Raw genomic sequence first — 21,577 nt, 5'->3', positions numbered from 1 at the left:
GGCAGAGGAGAGCGTTAGATTTACGCATTGCGCGACCCGGCGGGGCGGTGCACTGTACTGACACTATTCTCACACACCTGATGTTAATTAAATCATCACTGCGCCTTTGTTTAGTTTTTAAAGAGGTTTGTGCTGTGATATGATGAACAGTGAATGTAATATTATTATTTTTACTAATTATCTGAGGCTGTTGTTTGTGTTTATTTAATGATAATTTACTCTTCTGTCTCATTCTGTCTTTGAGAAAATATTTCACTTCCTAAAATAAATCTGACTGTTTTCTTTGAGCAGTGCGTGATTCTGCTGAGCCCTGAGTCTGTAGCAGCTTTAATCGAGCCTCTGACATGTCTCTGTGTGAAATAATGAAGACATCAGGCTGAGGCGGGACGTAAAACACGCGCCCCCCGTGAGGCGCACGTGCTGGTTTGTTCTCAGGCTTTTGGCGCCATCTCGTGGTCAGGACTGAGCCTCACAGTCTCAGGAGCAGGTCTGACTCGCCTGATTCTACAAGAAGTGAAAACAGCGTTAGAAGCTAACACGGACCAAAGTTATCCCGGAATAGCACAGCACGCATGTGCTGTCAACCCGGATGTAGATATTTTCTACTCGTCCAGTCCCCATTTTAACAACTTCTGATAAATATTGGTTAAGAATGAATGTGAGCTGCACGAGTCTGAACAAAGCCGAGTCGGACCAAACCAGTCCGAGCCGGGTCAGAGCCTGAGCGCGCGGGCTGAGGCTGGAGCACGCGGGCAGAGGGTTTGTTTATGAGCTGTTTGATTCGCTTTAGCTTTAGGTACCATCTTTTATCTTTTAACTTATAAAATGTGTCACCATGACGACCTGTGCAGTTTATCCGCACTTTGTCATTCAGAGTTTATTTTATTTGTTTATTTCTGCAGAGCCCGTGTGAGGGACAGAGATGGACTTTCGTAACAAAAAGCACGAGCGGGGCAGTAACTGGACGGACCCTGAGATCGTGGAGCTGCTGCAGCTCTGGTCAGATGACTCGGTGCAGCTGGAGCTCGAGAGCTCTCTGCGCAACCAGCGCGTGTTTGACCGCATCGCGCGCGCGCTGCAGGACAGGGGCGTGTTCAGGACCGGGGACCAGTGCAGAGAGAAGATCAAGAAGATGAGACTGGAGTACAGGCGCATCAAGGACAACCACAAGACGCGCTCCTGGAAGTTCTTTGACGTGATAGACAGAGTGCTGAGCAGCCGTCCCTCCATCACTTACTCCTCTATGGGCGGGACAGTGGTGGCTCAGCACGTGTATCCAAACCAGGGGGGCGCAGAGGGCTTCCACACCACTGTCCCCGCCAGCTCCTTCGGCCCACCCTCCACTGGGGGCTTCCTGTTTGGCCACCCTCTCAAACAGGACCCTCTGGACATAAAGTGTGAAAATGTGGATGAGAGCGTGGTGAACTCCAGTGTGGCTCCTCCAGAGATGTACTACGGGTCAGGAGACGACCAGGAGACAGATGTGCAGAGCGTGACGGGGCAGGAGGCGACAGGTCAAGAGGACAGACCTGTGACTCCAACCATTTCACCTTCAGGTTGTTTGCTCTTTTGTCCTACAGTGTGAGGGGGAGTTTTCGTACTGGTTTTAGATATAATTGTCCCATTTATCTCAGTAGTAATGGAGTTTATTACAGTCATTAAAAGCTGAAGTTATCATCTGCAGTATTTAGCAGACTGAAATAAACTTGGCCAAACCTTTTTTTTACCTGCAAGTGAGGGACACAGCTGAACAAAAAGCACTATATACAAAAAACACTAGTAAAATGTGATGATGATAGTAATAATATAAGAAAAACAGTAGTAAAAATAATAAAAAAGCCAGGGTTAGAGGTACAGATTATGACTAATGGGTGTCTTTTTCTATCTGCAGGTTTAAGTGACGCAAACTCATCGTGCTCGGTCGCAGACACACAGGCCGGCTCTGTATCTCAAGAGCGACACTTCACCGAGGCGCCCTATTACACCTTATCCAGCGTAAGACCCAAGAAGCGAAAGGGGAGCGCTAAAACCCGACACGGCAACAAAACCAGTTCCGCTGCGAACCACAAAGGCCTGGACCGTGCCTTGGTGAGCTTCCTGAAGTGGCAGCAGGTCACGGAGGAGCGGCTGTTGTCTTTGGAAGAGGCTCGGCTGGAGAGGGAGCTGCAGGCGGAGGAGAGGAGGGAGCAGAGGGAGGAGCAGAGGGCAGAGAAGGAGAGGCAGCACGAGCTCCGCCTCTTCAGCATGCTCACGGGGACGCTGGGGGCAACCGGGCGGAGAGCGGCGGCCGGAGACGAGCCGACAGATGATCCGGGGACGGCGCCGGGCGGGTTTATGCCTCAGCGGCTTCCTCACAGTCAGAGTAAAAAGACACATGCGTCCGTCAAGGCGTGCGAAGGCGCAAAGAACGCGACGAGCACACAACGGAGAGGTTATCTGTCTAATAGAGGGAACAGTATCCGACAGCACCAGGGGATTCTGCAGGAGGGATTTCTACAGTACGGGGTGGATAGATATCACGAGACTGATAACCCAAGTGTAAGTGCTCTGACACGGCTGAAACTTTCAAATATAACCATGTAACGGGTTTATTTTTATTATTATTATTATTATTTTCTATCCTAGGGCATCGTAAACCTCGGCACAAGTGAGAACAAGCTGTGTTACGATCTCCTGCTCAAGCGCGTGAGAGAAATTGCACGCTATTAAAACCAACGAGTGAATAATAATAAATATAAAAAGTAAATAAAAGCTTTGTTTGTTTTTTTATTTGCAGCTGACCAAGCCTGACATGCCACTTATTAACTCGTCTTTACTGCAGTATGGAGACTGGACGGGACACAAGTTGTAAGATTTTATGAGCTCTTCTATGCTCTCTTTGGATGGGGTTTACATGAATAATTAACTCGTACTGTCTGTTGTTTTTAGCCTGCGGGAGGAGGTGGCACGATTCTTGACCGACTATTGCTGTTCTCCACGTCCGCTAAAGGCTGAGAATGTGAGTGTTATGGTTGGAGGTAATAAGTCCCTTGTTTATCGCGGGGGTTACGTTCTAAAAATAACCCGCAACAAGCAAAATCTGTGAAGTATCAGCTTTTTTTTTTACATTATTCTCTATGTTTCTGTCTGTAAAACCCCTCACCACACACTTTATACACTTTTCTCACACAGGCGTTAACATTTTCTCACATTTCTCTCTTGTTTAAACTCTCTCAAAGTTCAAACCTTCGTAGGCGTCTTTGTCGGTGCAGAACGTTTCATCGACATTGTGGGTTTTGTCGGGGGAGAAAACAAATTGCAAACGTACAGCACTTCAGAGTCACACTGAGATCCAACGTTTATGTAAATTTGTCTGAACACATTCTGTACTGTACAGGAGACACGGCACGGAGGAGACTGATGGACAACAGTCCAACAGCCAATCAGGACGCAGGACACAATGCACGCTCATACGGTGGAAAAAAGCATGAAAAATTGCACCAAAAAAAATCTGCGAGACAGCGAAAGATGAGCCGCGATATAGTGAGGGACAGCTGTACACATTTTAGGTATCTGTGCTTTACTTAAGTACATTTTAAACTTTTTACTTGACTATCTTTGAGAGAAAGTATCTGTACTTTCTACTCCACTACATTGTTTACAGGGCTGAAAAGTTGTTTTTTTTTGTTTGAGACCTGCTGAAAAGGCTGAGGGCTTATTTTTAACATGTTCAGAGTCTGAGCAAAACAAAAATAAACAAATAAAAACAGCTAGGAAAAAAGTATCGATTCAACCGTTTCTGTCGATCAAAGTTCAGCTCAAATCTTTATCAAAATCACTACAGGCCCGTAGTTCTTCTTCTGTGTAATCCGTCAATCGTCCAGTTCTGATCCATAATAAAATCCAAAGTTAAATCAGTCAACTGGACAAAACGATGTAGGAGTGAAGACGTTTCGCTGCTCGTCTGAAGAAGCAGATTTCACTACAAAATCACGACATTTAAAGCTTTTACATCTCAAAATCTGCACAAAATACTTTTACTTTTTACTCTTAAAGTTCATTTTTAAACAGGTACTTTAATACTTTTACTCAAATAGATCTTTTTCCTGTGATACTTTTACTTTTACTTGAGAAGTTGACAAGATCGAGTACTTCTTTATCCCTGTACTTTACAAAACACACCACAGAAACCACAGAAAAGTGAATCATAGTTGGGCTAAAGGGCACAACACAAAAGGGGAACCACCAACATAAGTTCAGTGGGGCTAGATTTCGAATGATCACCTTTTTACATAATATTACATCGAAAGTGCGTCTGTATGGAACATGTGGGAGACAGTAGCTCAGTTTGGAGAGTCTTTGTCCTTTTGAACTGAAGGTTGGCGGTTCAAATCCCACTCTCGTACGCAGACAGCGACATAAACATGATTGTCGTACACTTGTGGGTGAGTGGTTTCTTGATGTAAAGCGATTTGAGTGCCCTGAAAGTGGAAAAACGCTATAAAAAAAACATGACCATTTACCGTGTCAGTTATTTAATATGTTAAAATTGCATACAGTTGTCCCTCGCTACATCGTGGTTCACCTTTCGTTTCAAATTTACATAAACGTTGGATCGCGGTGTGACTCTGAAGTGCTGTACGTTTGCGATTTGTTTTCTCCCCGACAAAACCCACGATGTCGACGAAACGTTCTGCACCGACAAAGACGCCTACGAAGGTTTGAACTTTGAGAGAGTTTAAACGAGAGAGAAATGTGAGAAAATGTTAACGCCTGTGTGAGAAAAGTGTATAAAGTGTGTGGTGAGGGGTTTTACAGACAAAAACATATAGAATAACTGTAAAATAAAGCTGATACGTCGCAGATTTCGCCTGTCGTGGGTTATTTTTAGAACGTAACCTCCGCGATAAATGGATATACCAAGAAAACATTGATTAAATACACACATTTTCACTGTAATTATGCTACTTTAATCTAATACTATTGACCTGTAATAATAAACGCGGTGGGTGTGTGTGCGTTTGTCCAGGTGGTGGTGATGAACGGTTGTGGCTCCCTCTTTTCATGCGTTGCCACTGTGATCTGTGATCCTAAAGGTACTCTACATACACTGCATTGGCTTAGAAGTATTTGTATTCCCTCTGTTACGCAATCACCGAGTTGTTTGTATTGAACAGACGCCGTTCTCATCCCCACGCCTTTCTACGGTGTGATCACGGAGGACCTGGACTTGTACGCCGACGTTAAACTGTTTCACGTGCCTTTGGACTGTGAGGTACGGAGACAAAGTTGTTGTTTTTTTTTTTACCGTGTGTTAAAACGCAGACGGTATTTCATTTGTTTTGCGTCGTTAAAAGGAAAATGAAAGTGGCTGTCGACCGTTCCATCTCACTGTTGACAAATTGGAGGAAGGATTGAAGAGAGCGAAACAAGAGGTAACTTTTGCAAATGCTTATCTTAAAAAAATATATGTACTTTCTAAACTTCACTTTTAGTTCTTTGACTTTTAACCTCTATTAGTTCAATTTAATTAACCTTCAGTGACTTTGGCAGGGAATTACAATCCGAGCTGTCATCTTGATGAATCCACACAATCCTCTGGCTGAGATCTACACTCACACTGAGATAAAAGCCTTCTTAGAGTTTGCCAAAAGGTACAGTTGTATTTATGTTCAGTGTTGTCATATTAAAATGTCTCTTATTTTATTTTTATTATTTTTATTTATTTTATTTTTATTTATTTTATTTTATTTTTTATTTAATTAATTAATTTTATTCTTTTTTTATTTTTATTTATTATTATATTTATTTTTTTTGTGGTTTGGGCTCATTGTGTTGCGCCGCTCTTTTTAAAAAAATTATTCATATTTTTTTATTGCATTTTAACATTTTACAGCCCTCCCACCCCTCACCCTGGGCCCCGGGTAAAGCACAGGAACGGAAAGAAAAGAAAAAAAGATAGATACATACATACATAAATACATAAATAATAAAAATAATAATAATAGCCAAATATGGTAAGCATAATTAGTGATGATACTAATGGAAAACAATAATACGGGCACAAAAGTTGACCAGAAAACACACAGAGTATGCAAAAAAAAGATAGAATAAATAAATAATTAAATTAGAAAATAAAATAAAAATAGCAGTAGAAACATTTTTTAAAAGAATAATATCTCTCAATTTTGATACTAAAGTAAAGTCACAGTCACAGTCGGTCGAGTTCACTGTCCACTGATCTGAAGGTTGGTGCTTCGAATCCTGCTTTTGATATAAACATCATTGGTTGAGGGGTCAAATCCACCTTCCTCAGATGAATACTGCTGTCGTGTCCTTGGGCAAGACACTTAACCCTCTTCACCCCCAGTGTCTGCGTCTGTGAGCGGTTCCTTGATGTGAAGGTGGAAAAGCGCTGTATAAAAACGTGACAATTTACTCAATACTGATTTTTTAAACCACAATATCTACCGTATTCAGGACAGGTCAAGTACATGTGTTAGTACTACTTAATTAATAATGAACTAACAGGTAATTAAGAATGATTTAGGCTTAATATCGACTTCATTAAGAGTCAGGGTTAGAAGTTACGGTTAGGCCTTTAATTAAGTAGTTTCTAAACCTGAATCATTCTCGATACGCAACTTTTTCATTATAAAATAAGTCTTTGTTCATGGTTTATTAAGACTATTAAAACTGTAGTTAGTATAAAGACTCGTTCAAATGAGTATCATGCATGTATATTTAATGGTAACCCCCCACTGGAGGAGCTGGAGGACGTGTCTGGGGGTGAGGGAAGTCCGGGAGTCCCTGGTTATTCTGCTGCCGTGTGACCGAACCTCGAATAAACAGAAGAAAACAGACGGATACTGTATATATATTACCCGTTTTCGCACTCATTTAGCATCTGGTTATCCACGTTTTTGAAAACCTAACGTGTTTTCCGCAGGCCTGAACCTCCCCTTTAACACCGTCTGTGGCACCGCATCCATCGCCTTTAAGCTCTTTGTTTTTTTTACGGCCCTGCGCTGTGACCTGTGCGTGGAATAACAAGTGTTCCTGATAGAGTTTTATCACCTCCCGCTCTATTATGGTTAAGTGCAGCCGTGTGCCATGAAGTGTCCTGCACCAGCCATTGTTTACTAAATGATCTCCCTCTTGTGAGAACTCGCCGGGCGCTGAACTGCTGTAACTATAAACCACCGGGCTTTTATACAGACAGCGCGCACAAAGGGAGCTATTCCACGGTTTGATTGAGCTCTTCAAACATGCAGTGTATTTGTATTTTTACCGTGACACATATACTTTGACCCTCGATTGTGTTTTGTGTATTAATCTCGCTCATGTTCTACTAGAAATGAGCTCCATGTCATTGTGGATGAGGTGTATATGCTGACAATCTTCGACGAATCCGCGGTATTTTCAAGTGTCCTTAACATGGAAAGGTAAAACGGGAATGTAAGATTTGCGCGGCATTTAAATACATTTCAGATAAACAGTTTTGTTAATGTTTTTTGCAGTTTGCCCGACCCTCAGAGGACTCACGTGATGTGGGGGATGAGTAAGGTAAGTGCGCGTGACTTTACAAGCTTTAAAGGTGCTATATTACGCAAAAATTGACTCTTTGATTGCGCTTTAAGCCGTGTTATGATGCCGTTACCTCTTCAAAAACACACCTGGAGTTTTGTTTTGTTCATTCACACATGTTTGAGTAAGTTTAACAGAGCTACTTTTACCTTTTGTTCAGTAAGAGATGGACAATTCCAGGACTGAAATCATCCAAATGATTGTATTGAAGGTGTATGGAGTTTAAAACACAGTGGAGCACTTCCTGTATCACTACATGACATCACGAGGTGGAGCAAAGTGGAGTATTTTCTGTTTGAGAGAAGAACTCAGCCTAAATATGCAGGTTTTGTGTGTTAAACGTGTGTGAATGAAACAAAAAAACACAACTCCAGGTCTGTTTTTGATGAGGAAACAACATTAAAACAGATCAGAAACAGGTATATTTAAAAAAAATTAAGACCAGAACCAATACAAACGGCATTTCTGTTCGAGGGGTACAGTATAAAACATTACTTTTTGACGATTACAGGACTCAGGAATGATTCATGTCGTGGTTTGTAGTTTTTCTTTTGTTACATATTTAGTCATTTGTTGTAGAACTGATGCTGCTTTTCTTTGAATTCTTGTGCGTTATTGTTAAAATTAGGCATTATATGTCACTTTTACTTCAACCTAAACCCTTTCAGTCATGATAGAAATGTTATGTACAACCTCAGACAAGTTGAATAGTTTGATCTGAATGTAATGACCGAATAAATAAATAAATAAAAATAGTCCAAGTCAAAACTGCCTCAGCTGAAGGATTAGATTAAACGTTCTAAATCTAAACCTATATTGAGGTGTACGTTAAAGGTCCCGTATTACGCCGTTTCTGACTCTGCAGATGGGTCCCTGGGCGCACACTGCTCCTAATTTTCCTCCGGGGACAGTAAAAAGTACCTTAACCTTAACATTAACCGTTTTGAGATGAGAGTTAGACATAAATCCCATGTTAGCGTCTATAAACTACACCCTCAAAATGATTAAAAACACTAAAAGCGATTGTTGTTGTTGTGTTTTGGGGTTTTTTTACGCACAGATTTGGCATTTTACATGATCCTGACGCTACGTTTTTTTACGTCTTTCAGGACTTTGCGATGGCGGGGATCCGCATAGGCACTCTGTACACGGAGAACACGGAGCTGGTCGAAGCTTTGGCTCAGCTCGGCTCTTTCCATGGGATCCCTGGACCTACTCAGCACCAGGTCGCACAGCTGTTGCAGGATCGAGGTAAATATTATGTAGTGTTGATACTTTGAAGCTGATGTCATGAACTTTTCCTGGGTAACTGGAGGAACCGCTCTGTCTGAGGCTGGTTAGACTTTAATCTGAGTAGTTGTGCAGTTAAATAAGTCCCTTTAGCTGGTATTATCCAACATTTTCTCACGTTTTTGTTGAAAATCAAACACCTAAAAGGACCGTGAACGTTTGTATTGATCACAGGCTGCTGAAAATGTGTGGTTTAAATCCATTTAGTTTTTTTTTTTCGAGTTTTCAGGCGATTTAACAACTTTTTTGACTATGTTTGCTAATATCTGCCTCGTGTCACCATGGTAACTGTCGAACATTCCTCCATAAACATACATGACGAACACCCCCAAAAGTATTAATAGTGTTATGCTACCTTACTACTTTTTAACTCAACATTTTGTGACTTGTCTAGACTGGATCAACAATGAATTTCTACCTGAAAACAGAAGCAGGCTGAAGAGCTCTCACAGTTTGTTGACAAAGGAGCTTAAGAGTTTAGGGATCCCGTTCTTGGACCGACCTGCAGCTTTGTTTGTGTGGGCTGACCTCAGGAAGGTAAGGTCATTACAGTTACTTACTGCCATTGTCCTGCGATTGTAGTTAATTGTCTGTATATGTCTCTAAATCAGTGTTTCTCAAACTGTGGGGCTCCCTCTAGTGGTACATGACTTCCTCTGCAGTTTCTTAATTTTGACGCAATTAGATCCATATTTTGTCCTACTTTGGGTTAGTGTATAACAGCTGTAGCAATGATGTAGTCTCATTTTAGACCTGGTTTAGCCCTGATTTAGACCCGGTATAGTCCTGGTATAGGTGGTACTAGGTCGGTAAAATACGAAAAAAAAAAAAAAAAGAAATAAAAAGAATATACATTTTGTACATATATAAGCCACAATTGAATAAACGCCACAGCTTTTTATCTTGTACCGTCTTTCTGTGAGATATTTACACAGAAAGATGGTACACAGAGGATTTTTGACTTTTAATTTAAGACACGCTTTTTTCAAATTGTGCCTGAAAATCAGCACCAACGCGACAAAAACGGGATAAACATAGCTGCATGTTTAGAAAATAAAACAGCACCATCACAGGCCATCTGCTTTTATTTCCTCTGAAAGTTTTTGTCGTCTTTTTACACTGACTAAGTTCTTCTCGCTGCCGCCTCCAACGTCGCACCATCGGTTCATTAATGTCAAACTTACGTGCAGTGGCTCTATTTCCTTCTTTGATGCATTTCTTTGTGTGTTTTCCATGATGCGCAAAATGACAGTTCAAAATCAAAACTAGTGTGTTCTTCAGCGCATAATCTTCCCCCATGTCTGTCTCACTTTTGCGTTTACTGCTAGAGAGCGCCCCCTGGTGACCGTTAGCCAGTAAAAATCTATAAATTAGCCGCACTGTTGTATAGGCCGCAGGGTTCAAAGTGTGGGGAAAAAGTAGCAATTTATAATCTGAACTTTACGGTAATCCTGATAAATAAAACTCAAATCACTTTCATTCTGAAGTTATGACGACAGGGACATGTTTTGATGATTAAAAGTAGCGGAAGAAGTACTCAGTTTTGTGACTTAAGTAAAAGTACAGATACCGGAGAGAAAATAGAAAATATTAAAAGTAAAAGTATCACGTGAAAAAAATGATTTAAGTAAAAGTAATAAAATACCTGTTTAAAAATGTCCTTAAAGAGTAAAAAGTAAAAGTATTTCGCAGTATTTTTCCAGTAAAAATCTATAAATTAGCCGCGCCGTTGTATAGGCCGCAGGGTTCAACGCGTGGGAACAAGTAGCTGCTTATAATCTGAAATTTACGGTAGTTTCATTGGTGATATTTGGTGCGAAAAGACTGAAAACCACTGCTCTAAATAATTCTTTTTAAAAATATCTGTGTATTTTTTTGCAGTACCTGAGGGAGTTCACGTTCGAGGATGAACTTTCTCTCTGGAGATGCTTCCTCAGACACAAAGTGGTGCTGAGCTGTGGCCAGGCCTTCTCCTGCTCCACTCCGGGATGGTTCCGCATCGTATTTGCAGACCAACAGCGCCACCTAGAGCTCGGTCGGTGTTGAATACGTCCTGTGTCCTTCTCCCAGATTTGAGTTCAAAAGACTTATTATTTCTGCGTCTTTGCCCCATTTTACAATTTAAACACAATTACACTTTTTGTTAACTCAAACAGAAACAGTTTTCTTTTTAAACTGCTTATAGATTCATTAATAGTCACTCATTTGTTCTGTTTTTCAGGCTTGAGGCGATTTAAAGAAGCTCTGAAAGAAATCGAAGAGACACAATCCTGCCCCGGCTCCAGCTCCATCAAAAGGCCCATTGAGGAACTCGGAAAATCAGCCAAAGCAGAAAACAGCGAGTCCGACAATTCAGCGTTTGTCAATTCTCTCCCATCTCCCCGAAGCAAGTCACCAGACACTTTGAGAGAGAACGGCGCCCCTCTGGCCGACGACAGACTGGACGTTCTGATCGGGACGCTGCGGCACCAAATGAGGGCGTCTGATTGGCTGCAGAAAAACACCCCAGAACTTACAGCCGGAGACGACCCGCAGATTCTCGATGGATTTCAGGCGCTGCTGCAAAAAGCCAGGAAGTAAGCTACAGCGCGGAGGTTTTGTTTTTTTTTGTTGTTTTTTTTGTCTGAAGGCCTCTCGAGTTTGTAGTTGTTTACTTTGGAAAGACTCTTGACACGAGGTCGGTTCTGATCGCGTGGCGGAGTGAAGAGGAGGAATAATAACCAAAGGCAGACAGAGAACGAGAGATATAAAGTGACACGAGTAGATAATGAGACGCACGCGCTGCTTTAATGTGGGATTTTTAGAAGCGAACTGGCAGATGACCTTGCTATTATACTTTTTAAAGAGAAGGATTTCCGTTTTCTTCACAAGTAAAGCGGCGCTATATAAGTAAAATCTACGTTTATTTCTTTTGGCAAGTTTTTCATGTTTTTGCACTTTGAATTAAACAGCAATTAGACAATCTCAAAGCCCAACACATATATTTTATCACAAAAACTGACTAAATATGTGAATTTGGCCTTTTTTTTGGTAAATTTCATCATAGTTGGGGAACTTCAAGTGAAAAAACAACAAATGGCCTTGATGTTTTTGTGTATTTTTTGGATTACAGGACATTACTCTTGTTACATTTGCTTCACGTGTCCTTATCGCTTTTATTAATAACGATAATAAATGCGTTTTATATTGCGCTGCCTGATCTTCAAGTGCTAACACATTGCCAAATGGAAAAAACTTGACCAAAATTGTATTAAAACTATTTTGTATGCCTTGTGCCATCATGCACTTTATGTTTTTTTTTTGCATTTTGTTCTGTCCATGAAATCTTAAAATACATTCTAATTCCGAAGAGAAGCTTGAGTCATTTTCTGTACAGACGTTTTCCTATCTGTTATGTTGTTTTCTCATCAAAAACAGACCTGGAGTTGTGTTTTTTTGTTTCATTCGCACATCTTTAACGCACAAAACCTGCATATTTAAGCTGAGTTCTTCTCTCAAACTGAAAAAAACACATAATTTGGATAATTTCAGCCTTGGAATTGCACATTTCTACTGAACAAAAGGTAAAAACATGTGCGAATGAAACAAAAACACAACTCCAGGTCTGTTTTTAATGACGTAACAACATTATAACGTGGCTTAAAGGTCACAAGAGTCAATTCTGTGTAGTGCAGGACCTTTACGAGGGCATATAAGGTGATGGTACCTTTCAGTACAGTGGGCCTCTTCCATGACTCAAAAGGAAAGTGAAGGTGTTGTATTTTAAATGACGTGAGGAAACCATTTAACCACAAAGACCATATATAGTCTTTGGCCACAGCTGGTGTTCCCCCACAAATCAAAATAGTTCCTTAACGTGTCGAGTAGGTGGGTCGTTTGTTATGACCTGGTTGAATCAAATATATTCACGAGATCACAGGAGTCAAACGGGCGGCAAAAAATGGAAGACTTTTTGTTTTAAGTTCATTTTTATTTACTTTAAAATGCAAAAAAACTCCCCTGTGTGCAAAAAGAAAGTAACGACAGAAAGTTGGAGCTGATGAGCTGGACAAACAGAACGAAAGAATCAATTTTTAGTTGTGCATCTTCATCTGTTCAGACTCAATAAACCCACACTGTAGAGCAGAATGATTTAACATGTCTACAAAATAAATAAATGAATAAATAAAATTAAAAATAATAAAATAAAATAAATACGTAATAAAAAAAATACATAATAAAATAAAATAACGTAAAATAAAACAAAATAAATACATAATAAAATAAAATAATGTAAAATAAAACAAAATAAATATATAATAAAATAATGTAAAATAAAACAAAATAAATATATAATAAAATAAAACAAATAATAAAAAATAAAAACAATATGGGCTGCAGAGAGCAAGTGTGACCAGAACAGCTGAACAAATAAGAAAAAAAGAAAAAAAAAAAGAAAAGCTATCTTGGTTTTGACTAAAAACAATAGCCGTTTATAAGAAAATAGTTTTACAACAAACTCGACATGTTTTTCCTATTGTTTTAACACAAAGTGCCAAGAATAATAAGACATTTGTTGGTTTAAGTTTGTGTTATTACTTTATATTCATAAGTTTGCAGTTTTTAGTTCCTTATTTCAACCACAGATTCTTGTTTCTTCTGAGTTACATGTCAAACTCAACATGTCTGGGCGGATTTACACAAATGTTTCGACCTGTTCTAGACCTGTTTTACTTCATGGCATCGTCCCAGTTTAGACTTTACACCTGTATTTACTGTTTACTGTATATACCCTTGTCTTACATAACTAATTTTCTTGTTTTCCTAACACTACACGGCCTGTAACTGATCTTTACCGTTATCATCCAAATGTCCCTGTTGTTTTTGTGTTACTGTCTCTTTTCGCTTTCACTGCAGCACGTGGGCTTCAGCGGAGACCTCCTCAGGAAACTTCGCTGACGGCTAAGGGAAGTTCCATTGGTACTATGTGGGCGGAGTTTACAAGAGAGGCCGATGAACGCTGTATTGTCATTAAACGCTTTGAGCCTACAGTGGGACAACATTACAAAGCAGACGCAGTGCCGTAATTACAGTTGTTTTGATTTCACAGCCGTTTTTTTTTTTTTTTTTTGGGAAGAAGTAAGTTTATTCAGCTGTTGTTGCTCTAAAACTATTGGCTTAAACGTTTACTTATGTGTTTCCGTTGAAGTTTAAGCTCAAAATGAAGATGCTGAAGTTGGAGCTGGACGACCCCATCAGCCGCTTTCGATTGGCGCAGTCGTGTGTGGGGTTGGCGGGCTGCCTGTGCGTCTCCTACGCCATTTGGACTCCATTCTGGCTGGACAACCGGGGACTATGGACAGCGCAGGGGAATAACACCAAAACTGACCTGATTAAAAGCAGAGATGGCACCGTGTTCAATGGTAAGCGAGCGCTCTCACTCTCTCAACTCCTGTCAAGTTTGTTTAGTTCTTTAGTCAGGTGCCGGCGCTGACAGCTCGGGGACGGCAACAGAACACGGAGTAGAAAATGTTTGGAGGCAAAGAGCAGGATTTATCATGCACGAGGTGTTTGTGAAGGGAGTGGAGTGGGTGAAAGGTCAGTTTACAGGCAAACCTCAGGTGCAGAATGCTTACCTGGTGCATTGGTGGGTTGCAAAAGAGTTTTTCAGCCGGTGGAACAAGTTTAAGCACGTTGCGGTTGCATTCTTTGAGTTGAAGCTTCTAATAAAGGGCAGTTTTTGTAGGTGAACTTGTAGCGCAGATGTTTGCAGGTCTGCGTCTACGTTTCAGGTGCTTAAAATAATGCAACTTAATGTTTTCGCCCCTCAGACACTTTGATTTGCACCCGAGCGTGAATCTTTGTTATATAATGTGATATAAAGTATTATGTATGGTTAGTAGTGCTTACTAAGCCTGAATCATTTCCTGTAGGTCTGATAATACACAAATCTGACCCCTGTGAGCGTTAAATCATGTTTTAGTGCTGTTACCTTCTCAAAAAACAGACCTGGAGTTGTGTTTTGTTTCATTCCCACACTTTATCATCAGTCTGTAACATCTCCAACGCTCAAAACGCTCTGTTCCACCTTGTGACGTCGTGAAGTGGTAGTTTTCAAGTTAACAGCGACGTTTTACCTTTTGTTCAGTAGAAAAGTGCAGTTCCAGAGCTGAAATGATTCTAGTGAAGGTGTGTGGAGTTTAAAAACACAGTGGAGCGCTTCCTGTATGGCCACATGATGACATCACAAGGTGGAACAGCGTGTTTGAGAGAAGAACTCGGCCAAAATATGCAGGGTTTCTGTGTTAAACATGTGTGAATGAAACAAAACACAACTCCAGGTCTGTTTGTGATGACGAAACATTATAACATAAATCATTGGGCAATATGAGCATTTTAACACTAATTAAGGTTTAGTTATGAGTTTAAGTGATTAAAATTTTACAAGGAGTGACTTTTCTTTCAACCCCAACTCCACATTATTACTCAATTTTCACACTACTGCTCTAAAGACGCCTGCAGACTTTGTTGATGTTGTCCAAAAGCAGCAGGTGCCTTCACTGCACACCAGCTTAGACGCAAAATAAACATGATTTTAAACAGTTTCTTACCGTTTTCCCTGTCATTCAAAATAAGAAACATAGATGGTCATTATTGTAAATCGATCAAACCATCTATTAACGCAATATTAATGCAGATTAGACACCGATTAAACACTTTCCCTGTAGAATTTCTGGTTGAGTAATTGTAAACATGCCCTGCCCTGTACACTCTTGTTATCTTAAGGGCAAACGTTGATATGTAAAACACTTTTCTTGCGTTAGTGGAACCTTTCTGTGTGCCCAACGCAAAAAAACTCCGACGTGGGTTTAGAATTAGCTTTGTTGAACTATAAAGACTTGCACAAGGATGGATTATTATTACGTTTTTGTATGAATTTAGGTGAAAACTGTTTTATTTTCATGCTCACATTGTTCATTTTTTCCTTTCCTTCATTTTTTTTTTACTCAAACCAATCAGGACGCCTTCACCAAACCCACTTTCTCTCGTTGTGTTGCAGCTTTAGAGGTGGAGCGGGTCTTTGCGGTGCTTTCCTTCCTGATGGCTGTGAGCACTGGGGGCCTGTGCTTGGTGTTCGCCCTCTGCTGGACATCAGAGACAGTGCGCTCTTACTCCAACACTCGCTCTCTGCTGATGGCGGGTCAGGCTCTGTACCCGACCACACTGCTGCTGCTCACCATGATCTGCACAGGTTTGTACCACGTTTAAAAAGACCGGAGGTGGTGCAGGACTGAAATATACTCTGTTTGCAGTACAATGTCGCTTAATCGAGTAAATATTATATTATCTAACTAATGTTTTTGGAATATTAAACCTGAATTTCTGCATTTTTTTCTCATAAATTAACACATTCTAGTAACAATGCCTGTAGATTTTAAGTGAAAAAAAATAAATAAATTAGAAGGCATGGTTAAAGATGCACTGCTTGTCTTCATGGAGATGTTTTGTTCTGCTTAAAACACCAGATGATGCCAAGAGTTACTGGTCAGATCTGTGGAAAGGCAACCCCGCTCACAGTAACAATGTATATCTCTGAGGGTATTTTTATTTGTAACCACCCATGCTTAAATAAAACAGAATACTAGATACAATTAACGCTATACTGTGGAACATTCCAGGCAGAGCAGTGACATTTTCATTGAGAAAATCAGAAAAGTTCCGTAGTGAACCTTTAAGTTACAGGAAAACTGACAAGTCAATAGTCTGGACACACCCTCTCATTTCAAGTTTTGTTTTCTTTATTTTTACTGCTACTTCTTCTTTTTATACATAAAAAATACATTAAATATATGAAGCAAGATTTATGGATGTTATAACGGAGCTCAGCGAGGGCCAAGGGAAGTAACAAACCAAGATGGAAAATGGTAAAGCTAAAATTTGAATTTATTTAAAAAGGAACGTTAAAGTAAAACAACAAAAAGAGACACGTAACAGTAGTTCAATATGTAACTAAAAGTAATAAAGGTAATAAAACTGAAGTATATAATCAACAATAAGAAGAACTAAGTCACAAAAATTATAAGCATCACAATCAATACATTTAGGTGAAGGACCAGCAGAGGCCAGGCTCAAGGGCAGGGGAATCAAACTCATTTTCACAGACGGCCACGTCAACAAAATGGTTGCTCTCCAAGGGCCAGATGTAACTTTAAGACAGTAAAAATGTAACTAAATGTAACCAAATGTAATGTAAAATACTTGCAACAGCTTTTTAATCTTATTAATTAACCGTTTCTATATTTATTACTTATTCTAGTTACAAATATTGCATATAGATTTGCATAGATATGAAAAAATGTCTGTGTAACTGTATCTCCTGATAAACTAATATTTTAAGCCAGTTATTCTTTTAATTCACCTTGTCGCGGGCCACATAAAATGACTTGGCGGGCAACATTTGGTCCACGGGCCTTGAGTTGGACACATGTGCTCTAGGGTGTCGCACCAATCAGCAGATAGGACCCAGGCGCCAATCAGGTGCTAGTTTGGGATCAACGCACCAATCAGCAGCAGGGACTTGACACACGGCTGTAACACTGGAATTATGTCGTAAAGGAAAAAAGTAGAGGATTTTGAGTAGTTATTCCATATATCTTGCTACAAATATTTGATGTCTTCTGTGTGTATTTAAAATGCAGAAAGTAGTAAAAAAAAAAAAGAAAAAAACACTGAATGAGAGGGTGTGTCCAAACTTTTGCCTAGTGCCTCAAGTGTATTTTCAAACAGTGTAGAATGTTACTCCAAAGTTTGATCTGTATTATATCTGTGTTTGTATTTTTCTCAGGTTTCTTCTTCCTCTTCAGCTGGTCGTTGTTCACCTTCCACCATCGAGCGGAGATCCGTGAGAACCTCTCGACCCTGGGCTCTTCGTACTGGATCGGGGCTCTGGGCTGGTTCCTTCTCATGGTTGTGGAGACTATCGTGTTTCTGGCTGAACAGATAGTCGTACCGGACATAATTCCTGATTTGGAGAAGTCGGTGGAGGAGTGGCGTTGTGCGTCCCAGTTCAGGTCAAACCAGCGCTCTTTCAGTGATGGTTATTTCCCTCGCGCCAAGAGCAGCCTCATCCCAAAGAGATACATGTCAGATCCGTGAATGAACGCAAGGAAACAGACTGTGTGCTGAAGAAATGTGAAGACGTCTCCTCCGTAGGAAAGCAGGTCTTTCTTATCGCTGTGAGGAGCAGACTGAAGAGCGGTGAAATGGTTTATGGCTCTGGACGCAGGCGCTGGAAGTGACTGACAGCTGGTCCGAGGCCTCCTACACGGAAAAACTGTCCCTCCTCTCTCATTTTGGACTTAAAATGTTCAAATTTAACATGATCCTGGTGTTTTTATTTCACTATTTTCTGAGTGATTCAAGATATGAACATTAATAACAGACAAATCCGGTGCCTTCTTTCCCTGAAGTTGCTCCCGCTAGCGTTAGCAACAGGTTTGATTGACAGCGTTGCTAAGTGCCTGCTCCCTGTTAAACCAGCGGTGCAGGCGGGAGACGAGGCGTTACCTTAAACAGCCTCGCTCCGGATTGGCTCTTTGGTTGCTATGATACCAAAGTAGCCTCTGTAACTGCTCTAGCCTCGATGAGCTTCATTTGACTGGAGCCAAACGCTACGGGTGACATCACACTGACTTAGTCCACTTTTTTGACTGGGATCATGTGACTGACAGTGTGAACAATATACAAATATGTTACATTGCTTAAAAATGTTCGGTTTGTTCTGTTGTATGAAGAACAGGCACAGAGGCTCGGGAATCGTTCTGTAGATCTTCATTGTACAGCAAAATTCAAAGCAGAGTCAAATACAGAGTCTAATGCAGAGTCTAACGGAGAGTCTAACGGAGAGTCTAATGCAGAGTCTAATGGACAGTCTAGCGCAGAGTCTAGCGCAGAGTCTAGCGCAGAGTCTAGCGCAGAGTCTAGCGCAGAGTCTAGCGCAGAGTCTAGCGCAGAGTCTAGCGCAGAGTCTAGCGCAGAGTCTAGCGCAGAGTCTAACAGAGTCTAACAGAGAGTCTAACAGAGAGTCTAGTGCAGAGTCTAGTGCAGAGTCTAGTGCAGAGTCTAGTGCAGAGTCTAGTGCAGAGTCTAGTGCAGAGTCTAGTGCAGAGTCTAGTGCAGAGTCTAGTGCAGAGTCTAGTGCAGAGTCTAGTGCAGAGTCTAATGCAGAGTCTAATGCAGAGTCTAATGCAGAGTCTAACGGAGAGTCTAGTGCAGAGTCTAACGGAGAGTCTAGTGCAGAGTCTAGTGCAGAGTCTAATGGAGAGTCTAATGCACGGTCTAACGCAGAGTCTAATAAATTGAGATTACACCAGCGTTTTAAATCCTCCCAGAGTGGGTTTAAAACATGCAATCTGTCTGAAAGAATCTATGATGAAGAAGTGCGAAACGTGACCTTGGCCAAAATGTAACGTTATGTCGGAGTTTTCTGTGATTACAAGAAATGACACTGTTTGAACATTTTGTAAACAGTGTAATATATCAGTATATTGTTCACAACAGCTGATCCGAGGTGCTCTAAAACACTAAATTATGAGGTTTTTTCATGTATTTTTTTCATGTATTTTCTGAGTCATTCTTACTAGAGGTCAGGGGTCATCAGTGATTTTGTGAAACCTGTTTAGTTGTAACATGTGGTGCTGTGAGGAGCAGGTGCGAGTGAACAAAACGTCTGAATAGATTAACTCCATGTAAGAGCTCGTATTATCACTTTGTCCTTACACTAACACACGAGTTTTGATCCAATCTGGCGTTGGACGGTCTATTCTACCGACAGAGGGTAAAGGGCAGATCTGACTCTAATATTAACAGCTCCTTTATAACGAACTTTGATGAATGTTGTGAATTTTAAGACTGAAACTATTATTCTTTTAATAAAAGACGAGACAGAGCGGTCTGTTCGTGACGCTCCTCTGCCAATCGAGCAGTTGTTTCCTTGTTCCTCGCAGTTGTCTGGCTTTGATCGTTTGACTCATTTTTCTCAGCGATGTAAAACCCTTCCTTCTGCTTCGGTCTTACGTCTGCGGAACATTTGGTGCGTCCCGTCTCTCTCAGGCTCGCTCCACCTTGTGTTCTTCCCTCCTGTGTGCATGGGACTTTCGGATCTTTTATCGGATCCGAATAGTTTGGATCTGTTCGTTTCAAAAAGCTGTTCAAAACTGGCTCTTTTGCCGTTTATTTCTATGACAGAAACCAATGTGGGAACTCATTTTATCTGCAAAATAATCGCGGAGACAAACGACCAAGACTCAGACTCAAATTTGTTTAAAATGACTCAAACTGATCAGGATAAAAATGCTTAAAAATTAGACAGAAAAAAAGAGATCTGGATCCAACTGTTTGCGTAGAGCATTGTGTGTCAAACTCAAGGCCCGGGAGCCAAATACGGCCCGCCACTTCATTTTATGTGGCCCGCGAGAAGGTAAATTAAAAGGCATGACTGTCATTTTAAAATAAATCCATGCTGCTTTAATGTGTGCATTAACCATAAACTAATTAGATTTTCCCAACAAGTAGAAATGAGAAATATTTCCAAATAATGATCCCAAAATGTTCAGGAAGAGGAAAATTGCAGGAATTTAAGGCAGTTTCAAGAAAGGCGAGTACAAGTTTGTGCTTCAAGGAGAAAAACCTGTATGTTTTTTGTGTTATGAGGCGGAGTCGGTTGTGAAAAAGTACAATCCACGTCGGCATTTTGACTCCAAACACGGAGCCAAGTATGCAAACGCCAGCCTTCAAGAAAAACAACAAACTTTACCATAATTAAAAGGCTGTTTTTGAAGCAGTGCTGAAGGTCTGTGAGCAGCTGTGCCCCGATACACACTTTTAAAAATGTCTAACTGCATATCCCCTGATAAACCGACATGTAATATTTGCAACTTGAATAAGTAATAAATACAGAAAAAGTTATTTAACACGTTGAAAAGTAGTTACATTTATTTTACATGACATTTACACTGCCTCACAGTCACATCTGGCCCTCGATGGCGGCCATTTTGTTGATGTGGCCCTCAGTGAAAATGAGTTTGACGCCCCTGACGACGTAGAGGAACCATTCAAAGCCCACATCGCTAGTGCTCGTTCCCAGGAGGACGGTACAGGAGGACGGACCACTCCCCGTCCTCTTCTGCGGATGTTTCTAGCTGCAATGACGCTGTTAATTGGCTGTTAATCAGGTGTTGCTCTAATTAAAAGGCATTTCCGCCCTGTTGGATACTACTAATGAGTTTGTTATTAAATCCTCAGAGGAATTTTGTCTCTTTTTTTTCATTTTACCAACAGAGTAGTTTTTAATGACTGCGTAAATGACGGAAATGTCCTTCAAGGTCGTCCCGCAGTGGCACGCGAAGCAGTAAAGAGCATCTCTGTGTAAGCTTCAGACTCACTCACTTCACACTGCGTTGACCTATTCTCCAGCTGAGCCTCGCTGTCCTGGTGTTGTTTTAAACCAACATTGTATTTATAGCTGAATTTTATGTGTTTTATGTTGTACACAATGACATTTTTAACCTTTTACAGAATTTTAATGACCCGTGACTGTTATATTATGTGATTTTTTTAACGTTCTGCTGCTTAAAGAGCTCATATTACTCTATTTTCTGATCTATGTTATAATAGATCCTGGAGTTGTGTTCTTTTCTCAAGCAGAAAACACTCTGTTCCACCTTGTGATGTCACCATGTAA

At 40.6% G+C, this 21,577-nt stretch overlaps 2 protein-coding genes across 2 annotated transcripts; both read left to right on the top strand.

Moving 5' to 3' along the window:
• The first annotated feature begins 921 nt into the window (after positions 1-921).
• Positions 922-12,192, top strand: accs (1-aminocyclopropane-1-carboxylate synthase homolog (Arabidopsis)(non-functional)). Its single transcript, XM_033968597.2, has 15 exons — positions 922-1,556; positions 1,892-2,538; positions 2,626-2,685; positions 2,777-2,847; positions 2,929-2,998; positions 5,009-5,075; positions 5,157-5,254; positions 5,337-5,414; positions 5,533-5,633; positions 7,335-7,424; positions 7,500-7,545; positions 8,676-8,817; positions 9,251-9,393; positions 10,738-10,891; positions 11,078-12,192. The coding sequence occupies exons 1-15, from the start codon at positions 923-925 to the stop codon at positions 11,434-11,436; spliced, it is 2,760 nt and encodes a 919-aa protein (XP_033824488.1). The 5' UTR covers position 922; the 3' UTR covers positions 11,437-12,192.
• Positions 12,193-13,908: 1,716 nt separating this feature from the next.
• On the top strand, positions 13,909-18,553 carry si:ch211-256a21.4 (uncharacterized). The gene is made up of 4 exons (XM_033968212.2): positions 13,909-13,974; positions 14,045-14,258; positions 15,896-16,087; positions 17,681-18,553. The coding sequence occupies exons 2-4, from the start codon at positions 14,057-14,059 to the stop codon at positions 17,989-17,991; spliced, it is 705 nt and encodes a 234-aa protein (XP_033824103.1). The 5' UTR covers positions 13,909-13,974; positions 14,045-14,056; the 3' UTR covers positions 17,992-18,553.
• Positions 18,554-21,577: the final 3,024 nt, after the last annotated feature.

This window comes from Periophthalmus magnuspinnatus, chromosome 6 (genome assembly GCF_009829125.3).
Source record: "Periophthalmus magnuspinnatus isolate fPerMag1 chromosome 6, fPerMag1.2.pri, whole genome shotgun sequence".
Classification (NCBI taxonomy): domain Eukaryota; kingdom Metazoa; phylum Chordata; class Actinopteri; order Gobiiformes; family Gobiidae; genus Periophthalmus; species Periophthalmus magnuspinnatus.
This window is presented reverse-complemented; position numbering and strand designations above follow the sequence as displayed.

Excerpts from the sequence above, each read along its gene's own strand:
- accs (XM_033968597.2), top strand. The coding sequence starts at position 923 with ATGGACTTTCGTAACAAAAAGCACGAGCGGGGCAGTAACTGGACGGAC. Across the intron at positions 2,686-2,776 it reads ACGATCTCCTGCTCAAGCGC|CTGACCAAGCCTGACATGCC; the intron begins GTGAGAGAAATT and ends TTTTATTTGCAG. Across the intron at positions 7,546-8,675 it reads TGATGTGGGGGATGAGTAAG|GACTTTGCGATGGCGGGGAT; the intron begins GTAAGTGCGCGT and ends TACGTCTTTCAG.
- si:ch211-256a21.4 (XM_033968212.2), top strand. The coding sequence starts at position 14,057 with ATGAAGATGCTGAAGTTGGAGCTGGACGACCCCATCAGCCGCTTTCGA. Across the intron at positions 14,259-15,895 it reads AGATGGCACCGTGTTCAATG|CTTTAGAGGTGGAGCGGGTC; the intron begins GTAAGCGAGCGC and ends GTTGTGTTGCAG. Across the intron at positions 16,088-17,680 it reads GCTCACCATGATCTGCACAG|GTTTCTTCTTCCTCTTCAGC; the intron begins GTTTGTACCACG and ends TATTTTTCTCAG.